At 42.4% G+C, this 26,051-nt stretch overlaps 1 protein-coding gene across 1 annotated transcript in view; it reads right to left on the bottom strand.

Annotated features, from left to right (window-relative positions):
- IL12RB2 (interleukin 12 receptor subunit beta 2) overlaps positions 1-26,051 on the bottom strand; it is an 89,623-nt gene that overhangs the window by 38,220 nt on the left and 25,352 nt on the right. Inside the window, exons 8-9 of the mRNA XM_010347867.3 lie at positions 21,642-21,721; positions 9,550-9,769 (exon numbers count right to left, since the gene is read on the bottom strand). Coding sequence (XP_010346169.2) covers positions 9,550-9,769; positions 21,642-21,721 — 300 coding nt within the window. The remainder of the gene's footprint in view (positions 1-9,549; positions 9,770-21,641; positions 21,722-26,051) is intronic.

Below are 26,051 nucleotides of genomic sequence, written 5' to 3'. Positions count from 1 at the left end.
AGCTTCCTGGGTCTGCGGTTTGGTGTCTGACATTAATTTGAGAAATTCTCATTCATTATTGTTTCAAATATTTCTTTTCTTCCTTTTTTAAAAAATTATCTTCTGGTATTTCCATTATGTGTATGTTACATCTTTTGCAGTTTTCCCACAGGTTTCCTATATGCTGTTATGTTTTTTCAGTCTTTGTTCTCTTTGCTTTTCAGTTTTAGCAGTTTCTATTGATATATCTTCAAGCTCAAAAACTCCTCCCCCAGATATGTCTATTTCATGAATCCCCCATCAAAGACATTCTTCATTTCTGTTACACTGTTTTTGATCACTAACATTTCTTTTTTGATTCTTTCTTAGGAATCCTACCTCTCTGATTACCCGGTCCTTTGTTTTTTGCATGTTTTCTACTTTATCTATCAGAGCCCTTAGCATATTAATCATAGTAGTTTTAAATTCCTGGTCCGATACTTCCAACATCCCTGCCACATCCAAGTGTGGTTCTGATACTTGCTGTGTCTCAACAAACTGTTGTTTTGTTGTTGTTTGTTTTTGCCTTTTTGTATGCCCTACAATTTTTTCTTGGAAGGTGGATATAATTTACTGGGTAAAAGAATCTGCAGTAAATGGGCTTTAGTAATGTGGTAGAAAGGTGTCGGGGGAGAGAAAGCATTCTATAACCCTATGATTAGATCCCAGTTTTTATGTGAGCTTTTGCCCCTGGACTGGGAACTTCACAAGGCTTTATCAGTCCCCCCTGCCCCCCTTAAGTGGGATAGGATGGCTGCAGTGGGCTGGAGTTGGGTATTTTCTTTCTCCCACCTAGAAGGCTACAGGGGATTGGGTTGGGTATTTCCTTTCCCTCCACATAGAAGGCCAGACCAGGATGGAATTGGATGTGTTCCTCTCATCAGGTTGGTGAGGCTCTGATAGAACTCCAATAGTTCAGCCCTGTTAAAACAGTTTCTGTGGAGGCCAGGCCTTGTTAAGAACAGAATGCTCTGGGGTTTTTGGTTTTGATTTTTTTAGACAGAGTCTTGCCCAGGCTGAAGTGCGGTGGTGTGATCTTGGTTCACTGCAACCTCTGCCTCCCTGGTTCAAATGATTCTCTTGCCTTAGCCTCCCGAGTACCTGGGATTGCAGGTACACACCACCATGCCCAGCTAATTTTTGTGTTCTCAGTAGAAATGGGGTTTCGCCAGGCTGGTCTCAAACTCTTGACCTCAAATGATCTGTCCACCTTGGCCTCCCAAAGTTCTGGGATTACAGATGTGAGCCACTGTGTTTGGCCAACTCTGATGCATTTTGTAACAGTTCCTTTTTCCCTCCCCCTGAGAGAAACATGGGGAATTTTTCTTATATTCACTGTGAGAAGCTGGTGAAGCTCCCCCTTTTTTGGTTTTGAGACGGTCTCACTCTGTCACCCCTGCTAGAGTGCAGTTGTGTCCTCTCAGCTCACTGCAACCTCCGCCTCCCGGGTTCAAGTGATTTTCCTGCCTCAGCCTTCCAAGTAGCTGAGATCACAGGCACGCACCACCACACTGACTAATTTTTGTGTTTTTAGTAGAGATGAGGTTTCTCCATGTTGGCCAGGCTGGTTTTGTCCTCCTGATCTCTAGTGACCTGCCTGCCTTGGCCTCCCAAAATGTTGGGATTACAGGTGTAAGCCACCGCGTCCAGCCCCTGCTCAAGTTCCTTAAGGTAAAAGTCATAAAACTGTGAGGACCTCCTATGACTGATCCCCAGTGGAGATTTTAACTCTCAGATGTGTCTGTTCTGAGCCTCCAACAGTTTGTGAGTTACAGTTCAGGTTTTCCTACCTCAGCACTGGTTCCCATGAAGTTTTCTGCTTGGGGACTTTTGCTATGGTAATTTACGATTCTCTGTATTTGCCTGTCTATCCCTTCAATTTTCCGGGCAGTGGCTTGCCATACAGCCTCACTTTTCTCATCGGTCAGAGAAAAATTGTTGATTTCCCATTCGTTGAGTTTTTACTTGTTATTATGACAGAATGATGACCTCCAAGGTGCCTTAGATACTAGACTGGAAACTGAAAGTATCACCATTAATTTTTTTTTTTTTTTTTTTTTTTTTGAGATAGAATCTCACTCTGTTGCCCAGGCTGGTGTGCAATGGTGTGATCTCAGCTATCTCACTATCACCACTAATTTTTTTTTTTCTTTTGAGATAGAATCTCACTCTGTTGCCCAGGCTGGTGTGCAACGGTGTGATCTCAGCTCACTGAAACCGCCACTTCCCAGGTTCATTCTCCTGCCTCAGCCTCCCGAGTAGCTGAGATTGCAGGAACATGCCATGCTGCCTGGCTAATTTTTGTATTTTTAGTAGAGACAGGGTTTTGTCATGTTGGCCAGGCTGGTCTTGAACTCCTGACCTCAAGTGATCCACCCATCTCAGCCTCCCAAAGTGCTGGGAGGCATGAGCCACTATATTAGGCTGTTAACAAATGAACTTTAGGTTTTATCACTCATTTGTATTGGATTTTAAATATTGCTATTGCCTGCTTCATTAATTTTTATCCTTACCTTTATTGTTTCCTTACATCCCGTTCCTCTGAATTTACTCTATTACCTAAGTTCTCTCTCATTTTAATTTTTTTAACTTTAATTTTAATTGATTAATTTATTTATTTTGAGATGGAGTCTTGCTCTTGTTGCCCAGGCTGGAGTATAGTGCCACAATCTCAGCTCACTGCAACCTCAGCCCCCCAAGTAGCTAGGCCCATGCCACCACACTCAGCTAATATTTGTATTTGTAGTAGAGATGGGGCTTCACCATGTTGGGAAAGCTGGTCTCAAACTCCTGACCTCAGGTGATCCATCTGCCTCGGCCTCCCAAAGTGCTGGGATTACAGGTATCAGCCACTGTGCCCAACCAGTTCTCTCTCATTTGTAAATGATAGTTTAGCTGGATGAACATTTCCAGATTTAAAGTTATTTTCTTTCTTCCATTTGAAGATGTTACTTTGTTACATTTTTATATGTTTTGTTATTGACGTATCTAGTATCCTTTTGATTCTTGTTCCTTCGTTCCTTCGTAGGTGACTTGCCTTTTTCTCTCTAAATATTGTTATACTTTTTTTTTCTTTGGCTTTAAGGTCCTTACACTATGATAAAATGAAAAGTGCTGTTGAGTTGACCACTCTCAGGCCTTTCCACTTGAGATCTTATGTCTTTCTTTCATTCTGTAATATTCTTGATCACCAGTCTTCAAATATTTGTTCCCTTCCATTTTTTTCCTCTCCTCTCATTCCTTTTAGATGGTTGATATAACTTCTATTTCTGTTCTTTTAGTGTTTTAATTTTTCTCATCTTTCAATTCCTTTACCCATTTTTTTACACGTTCTGGAAGAATTCCCCCGAGTCTTCCTCTCACTAATTTAATCTTCACATCTCTCCTATTCATCCCACTGACTGAGTTAGTTGTTTCAATAAACTTTTCTTGCATCCTTTTAAATATATTGAAGTTTGTATGCTGGAAAAGATAGATGTAATTGACCACTCTCAGGCAAAAGTAGAATACTATTCTAGCAAAATGTTCGAAGTACATTAAGCCCTAATATGAAATGATGTTTGAAGAATGCAGTGCAACTGGAGTTTAAGAGATGGAAACAACTAAATGTGTTTGTTTTCTAAATAGACAAAGTATATGAGAAACTTCAAAGGTTAAAAAAAAAAAACAATTTTGCCATTATTTGTTGCTATACAATACTGAAGTCATTTTCTTTAATGACCCTTTGTGGTTATTCTTTTTTTTTTTTTTTTTTTTTTTTTTTTTTGAGACAGAGTTTTGCTCTTGTTACCCAGGCTGGAGTGCAATGGCGTGATCTCGGCTCACCGCAACCTCCGCCTCCTGGGTTCAGGCAATTCTCCTGCCTCAGCCTCCTGAGTAGCTGGGATTACAGGCACGTGCCACCATGCCCAGCTAATTTTTGCATTTTTAGTAGAGACGGGGTTTCACCATGTTGACCAGGATGGTCTCGATCTCTTGACCTCGTGATCCACCCGCCTCAGCCTCCCAAAGTGCTGGGATTACAGGCGTGAGCCACCGCGCTCGGCCCTTTGTGGTTATTCTAATAAAACATGCTTTTTTTTTCCTTTTCTTTGTTTTTTGAGACAGTGTCTCACTCTGCAGGCTGGAGTGAAGTGGCATGATCTTGGCTCACTGCAACCTCCACTTCCTAGGTTCAAACAATTCTCCTTGCCTCAGCCTCCCGAGTAGCTGGGATTATAGCTATGCACCATTACACCGAGCTAATTTTTTTTTTTTTTTTTTTTTTTTTTTTTCAGTAGAGACAGGGTTTTGCCATGTTGGCCAGGTTGGTTTCAAACTCCTGGCCTCAAGTGATCTGCCTATCTCAGCCTCCAAAGTGCTAGAATTACAGGCATGAGTCACCACACTTGGGCTAAAACATACATATTTAAGAGTTAATAAAAAATCTGTTTAATTTCACATGAAAAACCCCTAAACATTCCATCTGACTCTGTTTGGGTTTTCTTCATAACTACCAGTTTCTGATTCATGTTTTGGTATTGTCTCTTATCTTTCTAAGGACATTTTTTATATTTATTCTAATCTTTGGTACTATCTGTTGGATTCGTTCTGTTTCCTATGATACTGGTTTGTTGCCTGTCATTCCTAGGGCTTGTGGTCTTCACATTTGTCCTGATATTTTCTTTTGGGATCATGTTTTACTTCCTTTGATTGGTCAACAACTTTGGCTTCTCTTTTTCTATGGGGAGAGGAGTCTAAGTTCAGATGTAGCTCATGGTCCTCCAGGTATGTTTAGGGTAGGGAGGAGGGGCTTTCCAGCTGGAAAGCTCCAGTCAGAGATCCCGCAGTGATACAACCTGAGCTCTTCCTGTCCCCAGGAGCCCCTTAGGCATACACATACCTTCAGAATCAAACTAGTACCTCTATGGTAGGGACTGCTTTTCATGAGGGAATTGGGCTACGATTCTTGTTTAAAACTGCCGGGCCCATGGGAAAAAGTGCTGAAGGGCCAGCCAGCTCACAGGCACTCTGCCGCTGGCTCTCCTCCCCAGTGAGCTTCCAGGGATTCCTTGACAGTGACTCTGCCCTGCTCTCCAGAATTTCCTGCCCCATCAGGGAGATACCTGGGCAGTGATCGCAACAGGACAACAAGGGAAATAATAAAAAACAAGTAGAAAGCTCCCTTGGTCCTTCCGGCTTTGTCACTATTCCCCACCAGGGGGAACTCGGCCATCCATACCCTATCTCTCAGCAGCATCTTCAGGGCCAGGTTTGGTGGTAGAGCCTGTAGACTCTGTCCTGGCCATCTTGTCAGGAACTGGGATTCCCAGCAATGGTTCCTTGTCTTCATTTGCCTTGGTATTTGATGTCCTGGTTATGCTATGGGATTTTTATTTGTTGTTGTTGTTGTTTTGGAGAATAGAATTTACTCATTCAGCAAGTATTTGTTGAACACTATGGTTTGCAAGATCCTTTGGCAAGTATTGAGGTAAAATAGCCAAAGAGCCTTTCTAACCACTGCTTTCTCTGGAATTAGCTAAGCAAATCAACTTGGCATTGCCGAGGGTTTGCTGGTCTCTGAGTCACCACACTTGCCAGGAACCAGCCTAGAATTTTCTCTTTCATGATGTTTGCTGGGGCATGTTCTCTCCTTCAAAAGTCTGCTAACAACTCGTGTTCTTGCTGTCACCTTTCAAAATTATTCCTTCAGCCTCAATCCTTCCATTTCCCATCTCCATTTTCACTGAGAGCTTCTGCATGAAGTTATAAAGTTCATGAGGAATTTGGAAAAAGTCCCCACCCAAGGCTGGACTGGTTTTCCGTGTAGCTCTGCTACTATTGGATGTATGATCTTGGCTCAGTTACTTCATCTACCAGGGCCTCCGTCTCTGCCATCTCTATGAGCCTGTGTTTATGACTGTATTGGCTTCTGACTCTTCCTGTAGTTTCAAGAGCTCTTGAGTAAAGAGCTGGGTCTTTGAAATATTTAATACATTTTACTTGTTGATTGGTAAGTTTAGCATATATTCCTTTTTTTTTCTTTTTCTTTTTTCTTTTTTTTTTTTTTTTTTTGAGACAGGGTCTCTCACTCTGTTGCCCAGGCTGGAGTGCTGTATGATCTTGGCTCATTGCAACCTTCGCCTCCCAGGTTTAAGAGATTCTCCTGCCTCAGCCTCTTGTGTAGCTGAGACTACAGGCACACACTACCCTGCTTTTTTTTTTTTTTTTTTTTTTTTTTTGTATTTTTTGATAGAGATGGGGTTTCACTGGGCTGGCCAGGCTGCTTTTGAACTCATGGCCTCAAGTGACCTGCCCACTCAGCCTTTCAAAGTGCTGGGATTACAGGCATAAGCCACCATGCTTGGCCCTGGCCACTTTTTTTTTTTTTTTTTTTTTTTGAGATAATGTCTTGCTCTGAAGTACAGTGGCATGATCGTGGCTCACTATAGCCTCTAACTCCTTGGCTCAAGCAATCCTCCTGCCTCAGCCTCCCAAGTAGCTGAGAAAACAGTCATGTGCCACCATGCCTGGCTAGCATGCAATTTTTATCATAAGCTAACAAAATCACTCTTGTGCCTCTTGATATACAATGCTGTGGCAGGTGCTTTTTACAATAAATTTGTCTCTGGTCTCTCAAAGTTAGTATAAATCAGCCTAAATAATGTTGACGCATTATTTTATCCTTTTCTTGAAGGAAAGATACATATGTAAATGGTATGAATGCATACTGAAAGAGGAGAAGGCACAAAGTCACGTTCTTCTACCTCTACAGACCATTCAGAGTATGTGGGAGGCAAAGTTCTCAAAGAAAGGACCATGCAGTTTGCCAGTTTGTTCTCCAGGTCCTTCTGGGACACACAACTACTCGTATTGAATGGCTCAGGTGTGATCTTAGGAGAGGCAAGAGACCCTTGAGATTCTAGCACTTCTAAGACCCTCTTCCCATAGCTCGGCTCTAAAGAATTGCCTCATGTCCCTCCTTCCCTTCCCACATGATCCGTGCATCAACCCCACTCTTACCATTCCGTGACCAATGGTCCTCTGCCCACTCTCAGAGGATGAAGTCTTCCTCTTGCCTCTCTGGGTGACTGGCTATACATTTCGAAGGCTAGAATTTCCTGGACAAAAGATACAAGTTGGCCAGGTGTGGCGGCTCATGCCTGTAATCCCAGCACTTTGGGAGGCCGAGGCGGGCAGATCACCTGAGGTCAGGAGTTCGAGAACAGCCTGATCAATATGATGAAACCCCGTCTCTATAAAAAATACAAAAATTAGCCTGGTGTGGTGGCAGGCGCCCTTGTATCCCACCTACTCGGGAGGCTGAGACAGGACAATTGCTTGAACCCGGGAGGCAGGCGGTTGCTGTTAGCCGAGATTGTGCCACTGCACTCCAGCCTGGGTGACAGAGCGAGACTCCATCCCCTCCTCCCCCAAAAAAGTGAAAGATACAAGTTTACATTTAAAGTTTGTTACATATTGCCAAGTTGCTCTCCAGTAAGTTGCACCAATTTACACACTCACTAGCAGTGTACAAGAGTATCATATTCCCACACCCTCACCAACATAGGGTATGCTCATTCTACCTATTCGTTCTCATCTGATTTGGTTTCTCAGGTTTTCTCAAAATTTGTATCTCATTGATTGTGGTAAACATATTTTCATATCTTTATTGCTCCTTTTATACTTTTTTTTGAGTTGCCTGTTCATATTCCCTAGTCTCATATATTTGAAAAAGTTATATAAATAGATATATACATAAACATATAGATATATAGAAATCAACCCTCCTCTGCTAAAAATGTGACGTACAGTTTTTTTACATTGCTATTTGTATTTTAAAGCTTTATTTATGGTGTCTTTAAAAAAATCTATTTTACTATGCAAGAAGTTGAAGTGTTTTTCTCTTTAGTTAATACTTTTTCTTCCTTCAAGGTTCCTGCTTTAGGTGTCTTCCCTACATGAGACAGAGACCAGTTGCCTACAAACACCTTCTCCTCATCATTTTTAGCAAGGAAACATTGCTGCCTTAGTATATTTTTGAGCCTCCTTTGCAGCTGGGTGTGATCTGGTTACCAGTAGGCTGATGAATGCAAGTGTTGTTGTGAGACCCGGGGCGAAGCTCCTTAAGGGTAAGGGCTGAGCCCCTCTTTTCCTTTTCCGCTGTTTAGAAGGAAATAGCTAGAGCCTTGGCAGCCATCTTGGACCATTTCCATCATGAGGATGAAAGCCAGACTTGGCAGAGGGAACAGAAAGAAGGAGCCTAGAGCCCCGATGGCATCATGGTGCTGTCACACCAGCCCTATGCTGTCTACCTCTGGACTTCTCTTTTTTTGAGAGAATAAATAAGTTCCTATAGTCAGGCCTTTGATAAGAACAACCCTAATTCCAAGAGAAGTTCCTAACTCATACATCAACCCAAGGTTATATGCATATAATATATATACTGTTTACTTGTATATATATATATATACATTAATGTTTACCTGTATTTTCTTCTAAGTCTTTTATCTACTACTTTATCTCTATGTGTACAGATATATGACTGAAAAGATATATAACCAAGATTTAACACTGTATATTAAATAATAGTATTTTGGTAGAGACTTTTTCAAAATGAAGATTACTAAACCCACTGGTAGATAAATCATTATACTGAATTTTAAGGAAGGATCTAATTACAGAGTTTTAGTCTATTAGGCATTTTTTGAAGTTAGGCCAATGAACTTGATATGGAATTCTTTCATAATACAGGTCTTGAGAAATAGGATTATCAATTTCCTTGTCTAATCATAAGCTTTTATCCTGAGAAGTTAATTTTTAGAGAATATGACTATAAAATGTGAGACTCTATATCTAGTTGGGAATTTTTTGATAAAGGTAATGGGATACATGTCTAAACTTGTGCAATAAAGGGCGATGGTTAAACAAAATTTTACTATAGTTTAGAGTCAGAATTTCAATATTATTGGTTATAGTTATTTATTTGTTTTTCATGAAGTGGGGGAGGGTCTCACTGTGAGGCCCAGACTGGCGTGGAACTCCTGGGCTTAAGCAACCATCCCCACTCATGCTCCTGAGTAGCTGGGACTATAGGTACACACCACCATTCCCAGCTTTGGTTTTAAAATATGTTTTGATTGTAGGTGTAAAATGTTTTGAAAACTTAACAACACATATTACTCCTGCTTCTATAAAAGCTGGTCAGGTATTGGTGTTCCATTTAATGTAACTAGTACTTCCTTAACTACAATGTATTAAATATGCTATGTATTAATATTTAGTTTCAAAATGAATCTACAAGATAGGTAATATAATTTCTATTTTAGAGAGGAGGCACTGAAGCTCAGAGGTGTTCATTCACTTGTCCAAGGCTACTCATAGGCTGATTGGGAAAATAAATAAATAAATAAAAAAGCCTCTGAAAACTGTTGATTCCAAAGCCTGAACTCCTAGCTACTCATTTTTAGCCCTGGGTTGGGCCTGTAGGACTTAAGAGATGAGTAAGACACAGTTTTCCACAGGCAATGTCAAAGAAGAATTAGAACTTACCTGCCCCACATAGGTTTGTTATGTTAATATGAGTGGGCAGAGAACTGCCTTTTGAATTTGCTGCAGACACAGCCACAGTCCAACTTCCGGTTCTAGGAATGACTATGGACCAGGAGGTGTGTCCTGTGATGTTCTGTGTTACGGCTTTCCCTCTTGTCAGCTCCTGCAAGGTCACCTCATAGTGGAGAATTTTTCCTCTTGCCTCTGAGATGCTCAGATTCTGTAACAAGATACATTTATTCACTGTCTACTCCCAGACAAGATCACTGATACTCTGTGCCTGGACCTCATGGGTCCAGATGTAGCAGGCAGCTACACCGAGTGACCTTTTTATTCATATCATCTCAAGTGCCCCGCTACACACGTTTATGCAACACCCACCCTTCCCTCGCTGCCATTTAGGAAATAAAAAATCAGTTAATGTTTTTTAAAGATAATTCTTTTTTTTTTTTTTTTTTTTTTTTTTTTTTGAGACGGAGTTTCTCTCTTGTTACCCAGGCTGGAGTGCAATGGCACGATCTCGGCTCACCGCAACCTCCGCCTCCTGGGTTCAGGCAATTCTCCTGCCTCAGCCTCCTGAGTAGCTGGGATTACAGGCACGTGCCACCATGCCCAGCTAATTTTTTGTATTTTTAGTAGAGACGGGGTTTCACCATGTTGACCAGGATGGTCTCGATCTCTTGACCTCGTGATCCACCCGCCTCGGCCTCCCAAAGTGCTGGGATTACAGGCTTGAGCCACCGCGCCCGGCAAGATAATTCTTAAGAACACATTGATTTTCCTTTTTTGCTTTAAAATGAAACTTACTAATAGTAGACAACTTGGTCACTTCCAATAGAACCAGTGTAGAATCTGAACTCAGAAGATCTGGATTTGAGTTCCAGTTCTACTGATAACACAGCCCAAGGGCAAGGCACTCAGCCCTAGTCTCCATTTTTAAATTTGTAGATCACACACGCACAAATAACCTTTCCTATAGAAAGTGCACTGCTGCTCAAGACATCAAACAGAAGATTTTCAAGAGCTAAACTAGTAAAATCTTCACTTACTGAATTGAATTAGCCATCTGTACTGGGAAACTGAGATGCTGTTCATAAACATGTGACTAACAACTTTTGAAACTGCAAAAATTTCAATTGAGATCATTTGGGAGCAATCCCAGAAAGTAAGCAGAGAACTAATTATTTGTATTATAACCCTGTTTTGACAAGGACCATAGGAAACAGAAGCATAGAATACGAAGAGTTGCCAAGTCTAGCACTGGTAGTGGCCATCCATGCCTAATGCAAGGAGAGGAAGGCTTGCTCACCAGACTTAAGCGCTACAGTTTTCTTGGCAAGGCTGTCCCTTCCATGAGTGGGGGCCTCCAGCTGCCTTTGCTGAAAGACACCTTGTAGTCAGCAAATGCCCCTTGCTCACGGAGCACTCTTCTAATAATTTGGTTTCCTATGTCATTTATCTGTCAGGAAAGGCTGGGCTAACGTGAACATCTGGTTCACTTATAATTTGTATTTTTCACTTTAAGTGAATAAATTGGCCTTCTGATTATAATCTGGCTCCTGAAACAATTCGCATACTGGGAGAGAAGGTTCCGATCTGCTGACTCAAGCTTTCTGGTTGGCCCCACAGTTGCATTTTTTGCTGAAATTAATCCAAGGGCATCTAGTTTTTTATATTTCCATTTCTGGAAGCTTGGTTAGTGCAGGTCCATTCTGGTGACCCTTCTGGATCCAAAAGCCCCAAAACTAGATCTTAAACCATGGTCAGTGCCCCAGGAGGATGCCGCGTTGCTCTGGGCCTTTGTGTGGACATTCTGCCCTTGTCGAAAGTCAGCTTTTCAAACGTCTGTCACAGCTGATCTCATAGGCCTGTTGTAGGGATTAGAACAAGCAAGTGCTTTTTAGAGTAGGATGTTCTAACTATTATTATTAAATATGCTCTTTGTCAGAGGAGAAAAACAATACATTAAAGCAGATTCTGGTGAAGGAAGGCCATCCCCTCAGCTATCTCTCACTCCATCCTTCCCTATCTGTCACTTCTGCAAGTCCAGAGACAGGACTGTTACTCCATTCACCCCCCAATTTTTCCAGCTCTAAAGTACTTCCCAAGAGTTAACTGAGCTCACAAAAGTCTTCTTTCTGGCCAGGGACCCAAGAGGCTTCAGTCCCACTCCAACATTGCAAAGCAGCCTTTATCGCCTCGCTCTCACTGTCCTTCATAGACCTCCCAGAAATCTCATTTAATACCGTAGTAAAGTGCTGCAGGAAGGGGTGAAATATCATCTTGGATCCAATGACTGTGCATAGTGACTGCTGTGAAAATCTAGCTGATCACAGCAAGCTAGTAAACAGGGGTGTGGCTCTGAAGGATCATGCAGATTTCAAGAGGGTGTGGACTCGGACTCTGACATTTTCCCCTTTGCATCTCGTATTTTAGAGTTGAAAATATCAGTGAAAAGGTGGGAGTGGGATGGAAGTAGATGGAGAAGTAAACATGGTATCCTATGAGTTAGGCTGATATAAAATGTAGAACTCAATTTTTGGAATAAGGATTATCCTTTCTTAGGTAATTGGTCTCCTTAACCAAATTGAAAAACAACCCTAACTGGTCCAACAGGGTCCATGGGACAAAACTTCAATGAACCAATAGGAAAACAGATATTTAGCCGCTTAGTCTCCTGAGGCAACTGAAAACAGTATAATCAGTTCAGGGTTTTTTTTTTTTTTTAAGGCAACATAAAGTTTGCAAATGGTGTATGTAGTCCATTACTCCTGGAACATGCCTTGCCCTGATGGAAGGGAATATCGCCAAGGAACCACCAAACTGGAAGTGAGTCTACAGATTAACAATTAATTCAATGATTCATTTTACAAGTGGGAAAATGGGCTGAGGGACATGAAGTGACTTGCTCAAGGCCATGGACAGATGAAGAAGGTAAGCACAGAATCCAGAGTTCTCGACTTCTAGGCCTGTGTTTCCTCTGTTATGACATGCTGCTCCCTATAGAGACAAGCCTGAGACAGTGAACTGGTAGGTGTGGGCAGGTGTGTTTGATAGTTGAAATCCCCAGCCACCCTTCCAGCCACAAGTTGCAAAGCAACTTCTCTGCTTGTGAGGTTTGATACATTCTGACATGCAGCACCAAAAGCCAGCGTGAGCTCATCAGTCTGGGGAGGGTGGAGACTGAGAATCCCTTTTTTTTCTAGAGCTAGCAGGTTCTGACTCACAAGAGACAAACCGAGAGCTCAGAAGAACTGCAGATGGGAGGAGCCTGCCGACTCTTCCCAGACCAACTTCTTTGTATGCTGCTGCTGTTGGTTTGGGTGACTGATAAAGGAGAGACCAACATTTATTGGGCCATACCGTGAGCCAGGAGCTTTATGTTTAATGTCCCATTTAATCCTTATAACTCTCCATTCTGATGAGGATGTTGACGCTTGGGGAAGCTAAGGAACTGTTTCAAATAGTCCCCACAGAAAATTGCAGTGAGAGTTTAGAGTGCCCTCTGGTGGATGTGAGAGAAGTGTGCGCTATCCAGAACCTGTCTGGTATCCCTGGCAGTGTCTCCAAGACAAGACCTGCAACGTCTTGTACCTTCTCTGAGAATGGGTCTCAGGCCAGCGTTCCTACTGTCATTGTCACCTTCTCCCACTGGTAAGAGGATGCCATAAAGGAACCACCATCCCACTGCCTCTCTCCTTCAGTTTTCTTTCTGCTCTGTCCTGTGGGAAAGGATTTAAACTTCTTATGGAAAGCCTTTCGGACTTGGCTTTGAGAACTGAAGAGTGAACAGCTCTCTTTCTCAGTAAACCTACTGTAAGAGTTCTGTTGCCTGAAAAAGCTTTCAGCATTAAAAAATTTGGTAAATCTAATCCATGACAGGACAAAATACGGTACATTTCAGAATGCAATGCATCTGTTTTTATTTTTAATTAAAGATCTATTGGAGGAGGGGTGTCTCCATGAACTGATAAATCATTTCTTCTTAAGATTTAAAAAAACGTACTGAATTTGTCATAAAGCAATGTTCAACTTCTGAACTTCCCCTGATGCAAATAATCAAGAAAAAAAACTCTCAGCACTTAGCCTATATCAAAGAAGAGGGCCTATAATTTAGACTTTAGAAAGCTGGGGGAATCTGAACACTATTAACCACAGCTTCTCTCTCTTTTGATTTTGGCTTTGGAATACTGCTGACTTTGATTTTTTCTTGTTAGAACAGATCTCTTGCTTTCTTGCTCTACCACATGGCAGCTGTATGACCTTGGGCAAATTATTTTCCCTTTTTGAGCCTCAGTGCCCTTATCTATCAAATGTAGGCTTATTGGAGCCTTCGATGAGTTAAGGGAGGTAAACTGCTTTAAAGAGCGCTTGGCACATGTTAAGACTCTTGGCGACTTCCCTTCTCTCAGTTACTCTGAAGTAATATAGAAATCATCATGACTGGTACTTCTGCTAATATGCTTACATGACTCTTCTACCAGTCTATGGAGAGCTAGGTTATCTTGACTCTTGGTGTATTCTCCATTTCTATATGGAAGTCTCACCAATGCCATTCAGTTGGTTACAAAATACATGTAATGTGAGATTTTTGTGGGCGTCTTGATTTTAGAACTCATGACTGCCTTCCGCAACTCCAGTCCAAAATGAAGAAGTGATTCAAAAGACAACCCTCAGCCGTGTGCAGTGGCTCACGCCTGTAGTCCCAGCACTTTGGGAGACCAAGGTGAGCGAACCACTTGAAGTAAGGAGTTCGAGACCAGCCCGGCCAACATGGTGAAACGCCCTTTCTACTAAAAATACAAAAATTAGCTGGGCATGATGGTGCGTGCCTATAATCACAGCTACTCAGGAGGCTGAGGTGGAAGAATTGCTTGAACCCAGGAGGCAGAGGTTGCAGAGAGCTGAGATGGCGCCACTGCACTCCAACCTAGGTGACAGAGTGAGACCCTGTCTCAAAAAAAAAAAGAAAGAAAGAAAGAAAAGACAACTCTCACCTCGACATTTTAAAAAACACTTCATTGAAATTGTCTGTCTCAGGATCTATTTTCCTACTAGCACCCTCAATGTCATGTACAATGTTTGCCTCATAACAATAACTTAACACACACTCTTCACAACGATCTCATTGATCTTGACAACAACTTCATGTGATTTGCACTTTACTCATGAGTAAAATAAGGAGCAGAGAGTGTAAGTACTTTGCCCAAGAACACCCGGCCAATAAGTAGTGAAGCTGGAACTTGAACCCAGGTGGCACAGCTCTACCAAGAGGTGAGCTCTGAACTGCTGTAGCATGCTAGCACTTCCTGGATACGCCCCAGTGTTCTGCCAAACTGAACTGATTTAATTCATAGTCAAACCTCTCCATGGTGACCCTGGCGTAATGATTTCTATTTTGTTTGGCAGCTGGAAAAACAGAAAAATAAGAGAACCTGTCATGAAAGCAAAACTTTAAAATGCCCTTCCCATCTCTGCTTTCTATCGTCTGTTGATTCTTCGCTACCTACTCTCTTATTTTTTGCACTGGCCGCATTCTGCTATCCAACCCAGATTCCCTACTTTCAGCTGGCATCACGTGTGACTGGTAAGCAAGGAAAAGCAGCCCTTTCTTTCTGAAAATATCTTTGGCAAAGCTGTGCCAGCCTGTGATGGGCCAGGATGGGGAAGAGGGAGACAGAGTTGAATATTACAACAAAACAATCTAAATTGTACCATCTGCTGCTTTTGTATTTAAATATTGATTCTGAGATTGGATAGCTCCTACAATTATATAAATGCCCCGAGCTCCTGGCAGCTAATCCTCACTATGGATTTACAATAGACCTTTGTCCTACATCAATATAAATCAGGTCCCAAATAATACTTTCCACTTTTAACAAGTTTTTTCATTTGAGGAGGCCTAAGAATTTATCACTTCGGTGTAATGGAATAGGTTGGAATATTCTTTATATCAAAGAGAAATGCAAGGAGAAAGAGACAAATCAAATGTACTGAATAAGCTGTTCCTTTCACAACAGTCTCTCTGAGGCTGTGCCACAAATTGGTATACGGGGCTTGCTATCATCTCTTTCTATCGTCTGTGATTTGAGGGTAGCTGTTTGTCAAAATGAATTACCTCGTATCACAAATGAAAAACATCAAATGTTTTCCTCACTTTTGGAACCAAGAGTTTTCTTTCTTTTTTCTTTTTGAAATGGAGTCTCATGCTGTTGTCCAGGCTGGAGTGCAGTGGCGCGATCTTGGCTCACTACAACCTCTGCTTCCCAGGTTCAAGCAATTCTCCTGCCTCAGCCTCCTGAGTAGCTGGATTTATAGGCATACACCACCATGCCCGGCTAATTATTTTGTATTTTTAGTAGAGACAGGGTTTCACCATGTTGCCAGGCTGGTCTTGAACTCCTGACCTTAGGTGATCCACCCACCTCAGCCTCCCAAAGTGCTGAGATTACAGGCGTGAACCACTAGGCTTGGCCTGAGGTTTCTTAACTCTCTTTGTATTGCTTTCAAAAAATAGGAGCTGCACTGTTGAATGTGGGAGGGAGCCCCTAGCTGCAGGAAGCCATGGAGCTCTTGAAACATGGCTAGTCCAAACCAAGATGTGCTGTCTGGAGGCTGAACTCTTAACCAATGTGCCCTTACTGGCACTGAGTAGACACACCAGTTTTTGAAGACTTAGTAGGATAAAAAGGTTATAAAATATCTAAATAATTTAAAAAATGGATTACATGGTGAAATGACAATATTTTGGATCTACTGGGTTAGATAAAATGTATTATTAGACAGAGAGCCATGGCTCATGCCTGTAATCCCAGCACTTTGGGAGCCCAAGGCGGGTGGATCACTTGAAGCCAGGAGTTTGAGACCAGCCTGGCCAACATGGCAAAATCTTGTCTTTACTAAAAATAAAAAAAATTAGCCAGTCATGGTGGTGCATGCCTGTAATCCTAGTAACGTGGGAGGCTGAGGCCCCTGAATCACCAGAACTTAGGAGGCGGAGGTTGCAGTGAGCTGAGATCGCACCACTGCACTGCAGCCGGGGCAACAGAGGGAGACTCCATCTCGAAAAAAATTATTAAAATTAATTTCACCTGCTTCTTTTTACATTGTAAAATTTGGCTACATAAAAATTTGTAATCATGCATGTGACTCACATTTGTGGCTTGCTTCTATTTCCATGGAACAGTGCTTCACTAAAGTAATCCTTTCCATGCCAAATCCATAGAGGGGGCTCTTTCTGATTGCTCACCACTCCCCTACTCCACTGGGCAAGCCCAGCCATCATCTCTTCAGCTGAACCTGGAACTGCCCCCTAACACCCAAGTGTCCTCAGCATCCTGCTCCTACTCCTGTCCTCTTGCTGGACTGCGAGCTCCAGGACATGAGGACTGGATTTGTCTTGTTCACTTTCACATCCCAGCTCCGCAGGAGCTTTTGTATATTTGTTTAAATGAATGAATGAGCTTAACATGAGTATTTCTCCCCCAGACTCATGGCCTCAAACAAATTTCAGAAAGTTTGTTATTTGCTATGATCAAGATAATGAGAGGACACTAAATAAATTATAGAAAGGTTAATGTGGCTTTTACTTGGTTCTCATATCTTTTTCGTATACATAGGAAAGGTGGTTTTCTTAGAAGATACATGCAGTTTTAATTAGAAAAGAAGTATATTGGAATCATGGACTGAGATGCTTAATTAAAGCAAAAGACACAATATAAAACAGCATAGGAGAGGAGAAAGGAAGTTTGAAGGAGAGGATTGCTAAAAGCCCCTTTTTGTAAAGGTGTCTAATACTGGGGCTGTTTGTGATCAAGCAACATTTTTTACTTTTATTGCATTTGTGGTTTTAACAATACCCAGGTGTCTTTGTTTCATTTCATAGATTAGGCTGTACTTTTTGGCTTCAACACTGAAAGTATTTGTCCTCTTAAAAATAGCTATGGGCCAGGTGTGGTGGCTCACGCCTGTAGTCCCAACATTTTGGGAGATTGAGGCGGGCAGATTGCTTGAACCCAGGAGTTCATGATCAGCCTGGGCAACATGGTGAAACCTGTCTCTGTGACAAACAAAGATTAGCTGGGCATGGTGAGGCAGGCCTATAGTCCTAGCCACTCAGGAGGCTGAGGTGGGAGGATCACTTGAGCACAGGAGGTGAAGGCTGCAGTGAGCTGAGATTGTGCCACTGCACTCCACCCTGAGAGACCTATCTCAAACAAACAAACAAAAAGCTATGATTTTAAAAAGTAGGACAAGATGTTTTTGAGAAAATGGTACTTTTGGAGAAACTACGGCATGGGAAAAGGAGTGACAAACCATAACAAAGCAAAGGTCTCCTTCACCAACACCCTCACACACTGACACCTGCTCCATTCATACACACACACACACACGTACTTACACATTCACACGCTCCTCACATACACCCATACTCCCACACCTTCCACACACTCACACTCATCCATTCACACCCACACTCACCCCACTCCCACCCCCACTCCCGGGGCTGCACCCAGTCAGCACAGAGTTGTTCTCTAATGTCAACATCCTACAAAAGTGAAAGGCCATCTCATATTTCCCCATATGTAAAAGAAACGTGCTCTCACTTTGTTCACAGGCAAATGGGGTTTTACTTGGGGCTTCCTTTGATACCAAGACATGAAATTCTCTTCCTTGCAGTGGTGGGTGTTTCTTGCATTTGGTTTCTCAGAGTTGCTCAAATTAAAAAAAAAAAAAACCCACAAAACCCACCACACATGTTCTTGCTCCCTTTCCTCAGTGAGGTATGACTTGGGCCCTATCACAAAGTGATCTGGCTGCAAAGTTTTCCTGCTAGCCTGACACTTAGATGAGTCCCTTGTACTGGGGCACTCCCTTGAATTCCCAAGCCTGCCTGAATTCCCAAGCCGGCGTGAGGAATCCCTGTTAGAGGCTGGGATAAGAGCAGACTCAAATCACCTGAAATCCCCTCACTGGAAATCACCTCTTGACACTTGAGTTTCTGTGTTTTAAAATGTGGAGTGAGACTACATGCCAGTTAAATCCTTTGGCTCTAGAGGTCTGTAACTATGTGCTTCTGTGGTCCAAAGCACAACTGTTCGGTAATTCTGGTCAGTGTTTCCATCCCCCCATCTCCAGTTGAGCGGCCTGTCTGGGGCCACTGAAGAAGCCCAGGTTTGGCATAAAAGGACTGAATCCTGTGACTGTTTAGGACTGGATCCATCTTTCGACAGTTTAGGACTGGATCCAACTTTCGTTGGGGAGCTTCTGAGACTAGAGAGTCAGTGAAGGTTTTGAGGTTAGCTTGTGATGACCACCATCTGACATCAAGTTGTAGAAGCTTCTAGTGCTTACTTTTTTGTTTTTCCCTTCCCTTTCCCTTCCCCTCCCTTCCTTTCTTTCCTTCTTGATGATAGAGTCTTGCTCTGTTGCCCAGGCTGGAGTGCAGTGGTGCCATCTCAGCCCACTGCAACATTTGCCTCCCAAGTTCAAGGGATTCTCCTACCTTAGCCTCTCAAGTTTCTGAGATTAGCTGAGCATTACCATGCCCAGCTAATTTCTTTGGTATTTTGGTAGCGACGGGGTTTCACCATGTTGGCTAGGATGGTCTCGAACTCCTGGCCTTAAGTGATCTGCCCACCTTGACCTCCCAAAGTCCTGGGATTACAGGTGTGAGCCACTGCACCTGGTCTTTTTGGTTTCTTATCATAAGCCAGTTCCAACCCTAAGCATTCTTCTTGGGCCCACAATCCTGCCTGTACAGAAGGAAATATTTTCTAAACAATAAGAGATGTTCAACCATGGCATGGGCAGACTACAAAGTGAGATTCTCCCTGTCCCAGAATGTCCCCACTGAGACATCTGTCTGTCCTGGCAGGAGTAGGAGCCATGTTTATAATGAAAGGATGGCTGAACTAGAAGAGCCTTGAAGTCCCTCCAAATTCCAAGACCTCCTTTTAGAACTTAAGCTTTGTGAAGCTAGAAATAAAATCAGGGCAGCAGAGAATAAATCGCATACTCACATTTACCAAGCATCACTCGTGGCTAACAAATACTTATTTTGACTTCACTCTGATGCTGGTTTCAGAGAACCAAGATGACGTCCACTATATACTTGCTTTGTTACAGTGAGAAGCACACAGGCATGGAGCTTTCACCATTAGGATAAGCATGCATCATGCAGCACTGCTGATTTTTACACTGGTGGCCCTTGTGATTTGTACATTTGTGTCCTCTCATTTGCTGATCCCCAAATGGTCTTGTCAACTTTGCAGATACCAGTATCATTACCCTCATTCTACTGAGAGAAACCCTTGAGTTGAGGGGCGTGGAATAGAACAGCACGTAACATATCTTTCCAGATCACTGTTGAGGACACTTTTGGAGGAGACATCTTTACATGAGAGGGGGAATTTTGATTTTAACTAGTCACTTGCTAATGAAAAGGAAATAATTGAGCTGGGTTTTTCTATAATATTCATAAATTATGTGTTCTAAATGTCCTATTTTGAGAATTGTCTTGCTATTAAAAGTAGATTTATTTTAAAATAAATTTTGAGCTGCAGTGTTAGTTTCAAAGTAGAGAGCTTGATCATGATTCACCAAGCTATTTATAGTAGTCTCCTCTTATACCAGACATTTTATGCGTGTGTGAGAGAGACGGAGAAGAAAGAAGAAAAAATAACTCATTTTGTTTAAAACTGAAGAAGAGTGCAGTGATCAAAATCCATCATGCGAACCCCATCAGAGGACTTTACAATTGCTGTTCTTACTGTTCTGGTTTTGTGCTCCTTCAGATTCTTAATTCCAAAACTTACTTTCTATCCTTAACTGACGAGGTAGAGTGAAGCGGATGTGAGTTCTGAGAAATAAAGAGGAGGGAAGTCCACCTGGAAACCTCTTATGAGCATTGCCAATCAGTGGCTCAATTCAAGTCGCACAGCATTTCTTTCAACAAAGATGAATCACGATGCAGCAGTTCTGGATAAGGTTTCAGTCTCAGGTCTGTGCTTAGTAGCTGGGTGACTTTGGGCAAGAACTTCCTTTCTCTGATACTCGCTTTTTTCGTTCATTCATTTGTTTTCTTGTTCACTGGTAAGTGGGCATACCAGTACTTACCTCAGGGGGCTTTTGTGAAGATTAAATAAAATGGCAATGCCAGCTTTCAGCGCTTTGTGAAACTTTCACATTCTATAATAATGTCAGGCTTCACTGCTTTCTGGAAGGTTAATTTACTACTGTTTTACTACCATTCCTGAGAAAAGACTGCTTTCTACTCCTGTTTATATTATTTTCTCTTTTTATTTTTTGAAACAGAGTCTCACTCTGTCACCCAGGCTCGAGGGCACCATCTTGGCTCAATGCAACCCCTGCCTTCTGGGTTCAAGTGATTCTCCTGCCTCAGCCTCCCCAGTAGGTGGGATTACAGGTACCCACCACCATGCCCGGCTGATTTTTGTATTTTTAGTAGAGATGGGGTTTCACCATGTTGGCCAGGCTGGTCTCTAACTCCTGACCTCAAATGATCCACCTGCCTCAGCCTCCCAAAGTGTTGGGATTACAGGCGTGAGCCACTGCACCTGGCCTGTTTGTATTATTTTCTACCACTATTAGTGTTCCTATAGTAGGGTAGCTTCCTTTCCTCTTTCTCCCTCTTCAATGACTTAAAACTATTATTAAATATCCCCATCCACAGCTTTCTAATCTTTTATTTCCCGAAGAGTGAAGAAGTAAGATGACATGGCCACTGCTGGGTATATTTATGTGGGAGAGATGGGAGTGGGCAGAGGGGACAACAGTCAGAAGAGTTGATGTAGCTGGGGACAGAAGGTGGAAAGGCTGAGGGCGGAAAGAGACCTTGATCTTACAGCAAGTGGGATTGAAACGATGTGACCGTGTGGAGGAAGGAACTCAGCTCTCACCCCTATCCACCAAAGGCACATGACACTGTGTGGTGTGTCATAAATATGTCTGAGAAAATGAGCTCTAATAGTCACCGAAGCATCCTATCAAAGCCATTATGCAAATAGGTATTTTTCAGCCTTGAAACTAGTATTATTCCCTTGAGTTTTAAGTTGACACTGAAAACTTACCTTCCAGAAAAGAGAAATCTGTTGTCTACTGTAGTCAATGTGCCGTTTCATGTACCAGACATCTAACATCCCAGTAGGCTCTGTTTCGAAGGAGAAAAAAAATGAAATTTTTACATATTTACTCAGTAGAAAAGCTTTAAACGTTTTTAAATGATTCTGGAAGAGTAGAATAAGAGGAAAATTTCAATTTTGTGTGTGTGTGTGTTCCAGTATTTTTTCTTTTTCTTGTTTAACAATGCACATAGATATCTTTGGCCAAAAAGTCAAAAAAACAAGGTTACCTTAAAAACAATTTTCTAAAAAAATGATGAGAAATTTGTTTCTTAATTTACTTTTTTTTGGTGACAGGATCTCACTCTGTTGCTGAGGCTGGAGTGCAGTGGCACAATCTTGGCTCACTGCAACCTCTGCCTCCCAGGCTCAAGCAATCCTCCTGCCTCAGCCTCATGCGTAGCTGGGACTACAGGTGTGTGCCACCATGCCTGGCTAATTTCTGTATTTTTTGTACAGACAGGGTTTCATTATGTTGCCTGGGCTGGTCTCGAACTCTTCAGCTTAAGTGATCCACGGACCTTTGCCTCCCAAGGCTTGAGCCACTGCACCTGAACTTAACTTACTCTTAAAACATGTATTATTAAAATAACCCTAGGAAAGTATATATGGCTTTAGCACCATAAGACAGAGCAATAAATAAATAAATAAATAAATTTTAAAAGTATATGTGTTGTTTTTTTTTTACTAAAATGCAGAAAGAATTCTCAACAGAGAAAGATACAACTCATATAGAAAAACACTTTTTGACTTCGAAAAATACACTAATACAAATGACAAACCTTGTGTTCATCTCCATTCCTAGACTTATCATGTTGTAGTTATAATTATTTCATTTGTGATCATTAGACGATGATCCACTTAAAGGGAAGGCCTATCTCATTTAATATGCCACATACCCAGTATGGTGCTTAGAATATAATAGTCTCCTAATAATTGTTTAATAATGAATGCATATCAGGTGATATTATCTATTTAATGCCAAAACCCAGGTTGAACTGATTAAATAAATAACCACCAATCTGTAAGACAATGGTCAAATATGGCCCAACTTAATTTCAGCCAAACATACTAGCAAAGAGACTAAATAATCAACTCCTGTGTGTACCTGTGAGCGTGAGTGTGTGTGTGCATAAGTTCATGCTCACGTGAGTGGGTGAAGTAATTTTGTTTTCTCTACTATCAAGTCACTTAGATTTGTTTTGATTGAGTGGAACCACTTCTGAAAACAGGCTTCAGCTGCGCCAAGCGAATTTCCTCAATAGTGAAACTTAGAGTTTATTTCAGGTGAGGCTGCACTGGGTTATTTTTTGGATTAGAAAGTTCTATCTAGGGGGCCGGGTGCGGTGGCTCACGCCTGTAATCCCAGCACTTTGGGAGGCTGAGGCGGGTGGATCACGAGGTCAAGTGATCGAGACCATCCTGGTCAACATGGTGAAACCCTGTCTCTACTAAAATACAAAAAATTAGCTGGACATGGTGGCGCGTGCCTGTAATCCCAGCTACTCAGGAGACTGAGGCAGGAGAATTGCCTGAACCCAGGAGGCGGAGGTTGCGGTGAGCCGAGATTGCGCCATTGCACTCCAGCCTGGGTAACAAGAGCGAAACTCCGTCTCAAAAAAAAAAAAAAGAAAGAAAGAAAAAAAAAAGAAAGTTCTATCTAGGCCAGGTGAGGTGGTTCACGCCTGTAATCCCAGCACTTTGGGAGGCCGAGGTGGGCTAATCAAGAGGTCAAGAGATGGAGGCCATCCTGGCCTAATGGTGAAACCCCATCTCTACTAAAAATGCAAAAATTAGCTGGGCGTGGTGGCACGTGCCTGTAGTCCCAGCTACTCCGGAAGCCTTGAGGCAGGAAAATCACTTGAACCCGGGAGGCGGAGGTTGCAGTGAGTGAGAACGCGCCACTGCACTCCAGCCTGGTGAGATGAGACCCCGTCTCAAAAAAAAAAAAAAGTTCCATCTAACCAGGTAGAAATTTCTAAAAAGTTACGTCCCACCACCTGGATAACAGGAGCTAAGAGAAGAGCAAAAGAGAAAGCGAGGGAGTATAAGTACCTGCACATGGGGGCAGGTGCTGTGTGGGCTCATCCACAGCTCCGACTCCTGTCCTCAAACCCAGGATGCCACCGCAGTGCAGCAGTCAGTGTGAGCTTCAGAGCCAGGTCTGCGGGGTAAACCCAGCTCTATGACTTTGAACAAATGCTAACCACGTCCTTCGGCTAGTTCCTCATCTGTGAGATGAGGGTGAGAATTCCACACATCACATGGGCAGAGTGGGAATTTAAGGGGATCGTGCTGACACCTGGTGAGTGCTCAGCACTTGCAGCTTGAAAACTGAAGTGCTGAAAGATTAAGGAACTTGCTAAGGTCCCAGAGCTCATCATCAGGGATGCCAGGCTTTGAACACAAATCAGTTTTATCCCAGAGCCCACAGCCTTGGCTCTGAGAAGGCTGACGGTTTCTCTGCAGTACTTCCATCCTCATCAGGTGGGCCTTATTTTTTGTTTTTTTTTTGAGACGGAGTTTCACTCTTGTTACCCAGGCTGGGGTGCAATGGCGCGATCTCAGCTCACCGCAACCTCCGCCTCCTGGGTTCAGGCAATTCTCCTGCCTCAGCCTCCTGAGTAGCTGGGATTACAGGCACGTGCCACCATGCCCAGCTAATTTTTTGTATTTTTAGTAGAGACGGGGTTTCACCATGTTGGCCAGGATGGTCTTGATCTCTTGACCTCATGATCCACCAGCCTCGGCCTCCCAAAGTGCTGGGATTACAGGCTTGAGCCACCACGCCCGGCCCAGGTGGGCCTTCTTTTTGCTCTGTCCTCTTCCTTCATCACTTCCTTTTCCTGCCTCTCTTGCTCTCCTTTCTTTTTTGTTTTTTCTAAACATTCACTTCTTTTATTTCCTCTCTTTTTCCAGTAGTGGTAGTATTTACCTTTGCAGTGAGGACTTAGAGGTAAGAAATGCTTATGTAAAACATTTTGAAAATGCTCTAATTCTCTAGGAGTGTTAAGAGTGGCCCAGGAGTCAAGCCGGGGACTTGTATCTGCTAACTTAGATGCAAAAAGAAAAAAAAGCACAGGCAACAAAGGAAAGGGGATGTGACATTCACCAACCACCTACTATCAGGTGGTGTCTGGACACTTTATATCCATCATCTCATTTAACCCTCATACAACATGAGGGTGCCTATGATTACATCTGCTTTATAGGGGAGGACAAGGAGGCTGACAAAGGTTAAATGATTTGCAAAAGACTTGGGTCTGGTAAATAGCAAGGCTGAGGACTGAGCCAGGTCTTGCTGTCTCCAAAGACTCTGCGTTTCTTATTACAGTTCACTACATTGACCAAAGCCCTGAATACTCCATAAACTAGATGATCCAGACATCCGGGTTTGGAAACCTGGGTATGCTCAGTGTCAAAGCCAGTTGACTTGTACCATAGCAGTACATGTTTTCAGTTTATTACTGATTGGTAAGAAATCTAAAGGGAACACTCATTGACTCATTAAAAATCCACAACCTAACAGATTATTACAGAGTTAAGAATCAAATTCTAGAATTATACTCTTTTCACAAGGTAAATTGCAAGTAAACTGAAATGTTAATGGTGCCCACCTGCAGTGTATACCTCTATGGGAGAGAAACCATTAATTGAGTCTGCAAAGTGTAACATTTCATGACCAGAGGTATCAAATCACTGCTGCTTAAAGCAGCATAATGGCTAATAGTGAGGAGAATCTTTGACATTCAACTGTCACGGAATCACTGAAAGTTCTAACCTCAATGTTATCTGGCAAAATACAGATAAAACTATTATAGGCATGTGAGAAAAAGAAGCCAAAGGCCAATATATTCAAGTGATTAAAAAAATGAGCACAAATGACTAAACATACAAATATGAGAAATAGAAGTCAGATGAAACTACTTTGTCTGTAAAGGAAAAAACTGCAGGGTTGAAGTGAAAGAAGCCACCAATATGAAAAAGAGATGACCTTGCCTCAGACTTCACTGAGCAAAAGGAAGAAATCAGATGGAAATTCCTTCCTCTTTCCACCATAAAAACGTTCAAACTACCGCAAGCAATTCCCTAACATAGCACTGCTCCTGATGTCCCAGTGGATGAACCATCTTCCATCACGGTCCAACTCTTTAGAGTTCTGGGGCGCACTCCCTCTTGCTTTATCAAAGATCCATCTCAAGCCATCATCCCCACCTTCCCTGTGCTATCAACTTCTGATTCTCTGCTGGACTCTTCATCCCTTTGCAAAGACACTGTATTATCTCAGATTCTAAAAACAAAAACAGCAAAAGATTGATATCTCTGCTCTTCATATAACTCCTTGAAAAGTGTTCTCAG

Source organism: Saimiri boliviensis, chromosome 11 (genome assembly GCF_048565385.1).
Source record: "Saimiri boliviensis isolate mSaiBol1 chromosome 11, mSaiBol1.pri, whole genome shotgun sequence".
Classification (NCBI taxonomy): Eukaryota; Metazoa; Chordata; class Mammalia; order Primates; family Cebidae; genus Saimiri; species Saimiri boliviensis.
Note: the sequence above shows the minus strand (reverse complement) of the source record. Positions and strands in the feature narration are given on the sequence as shown.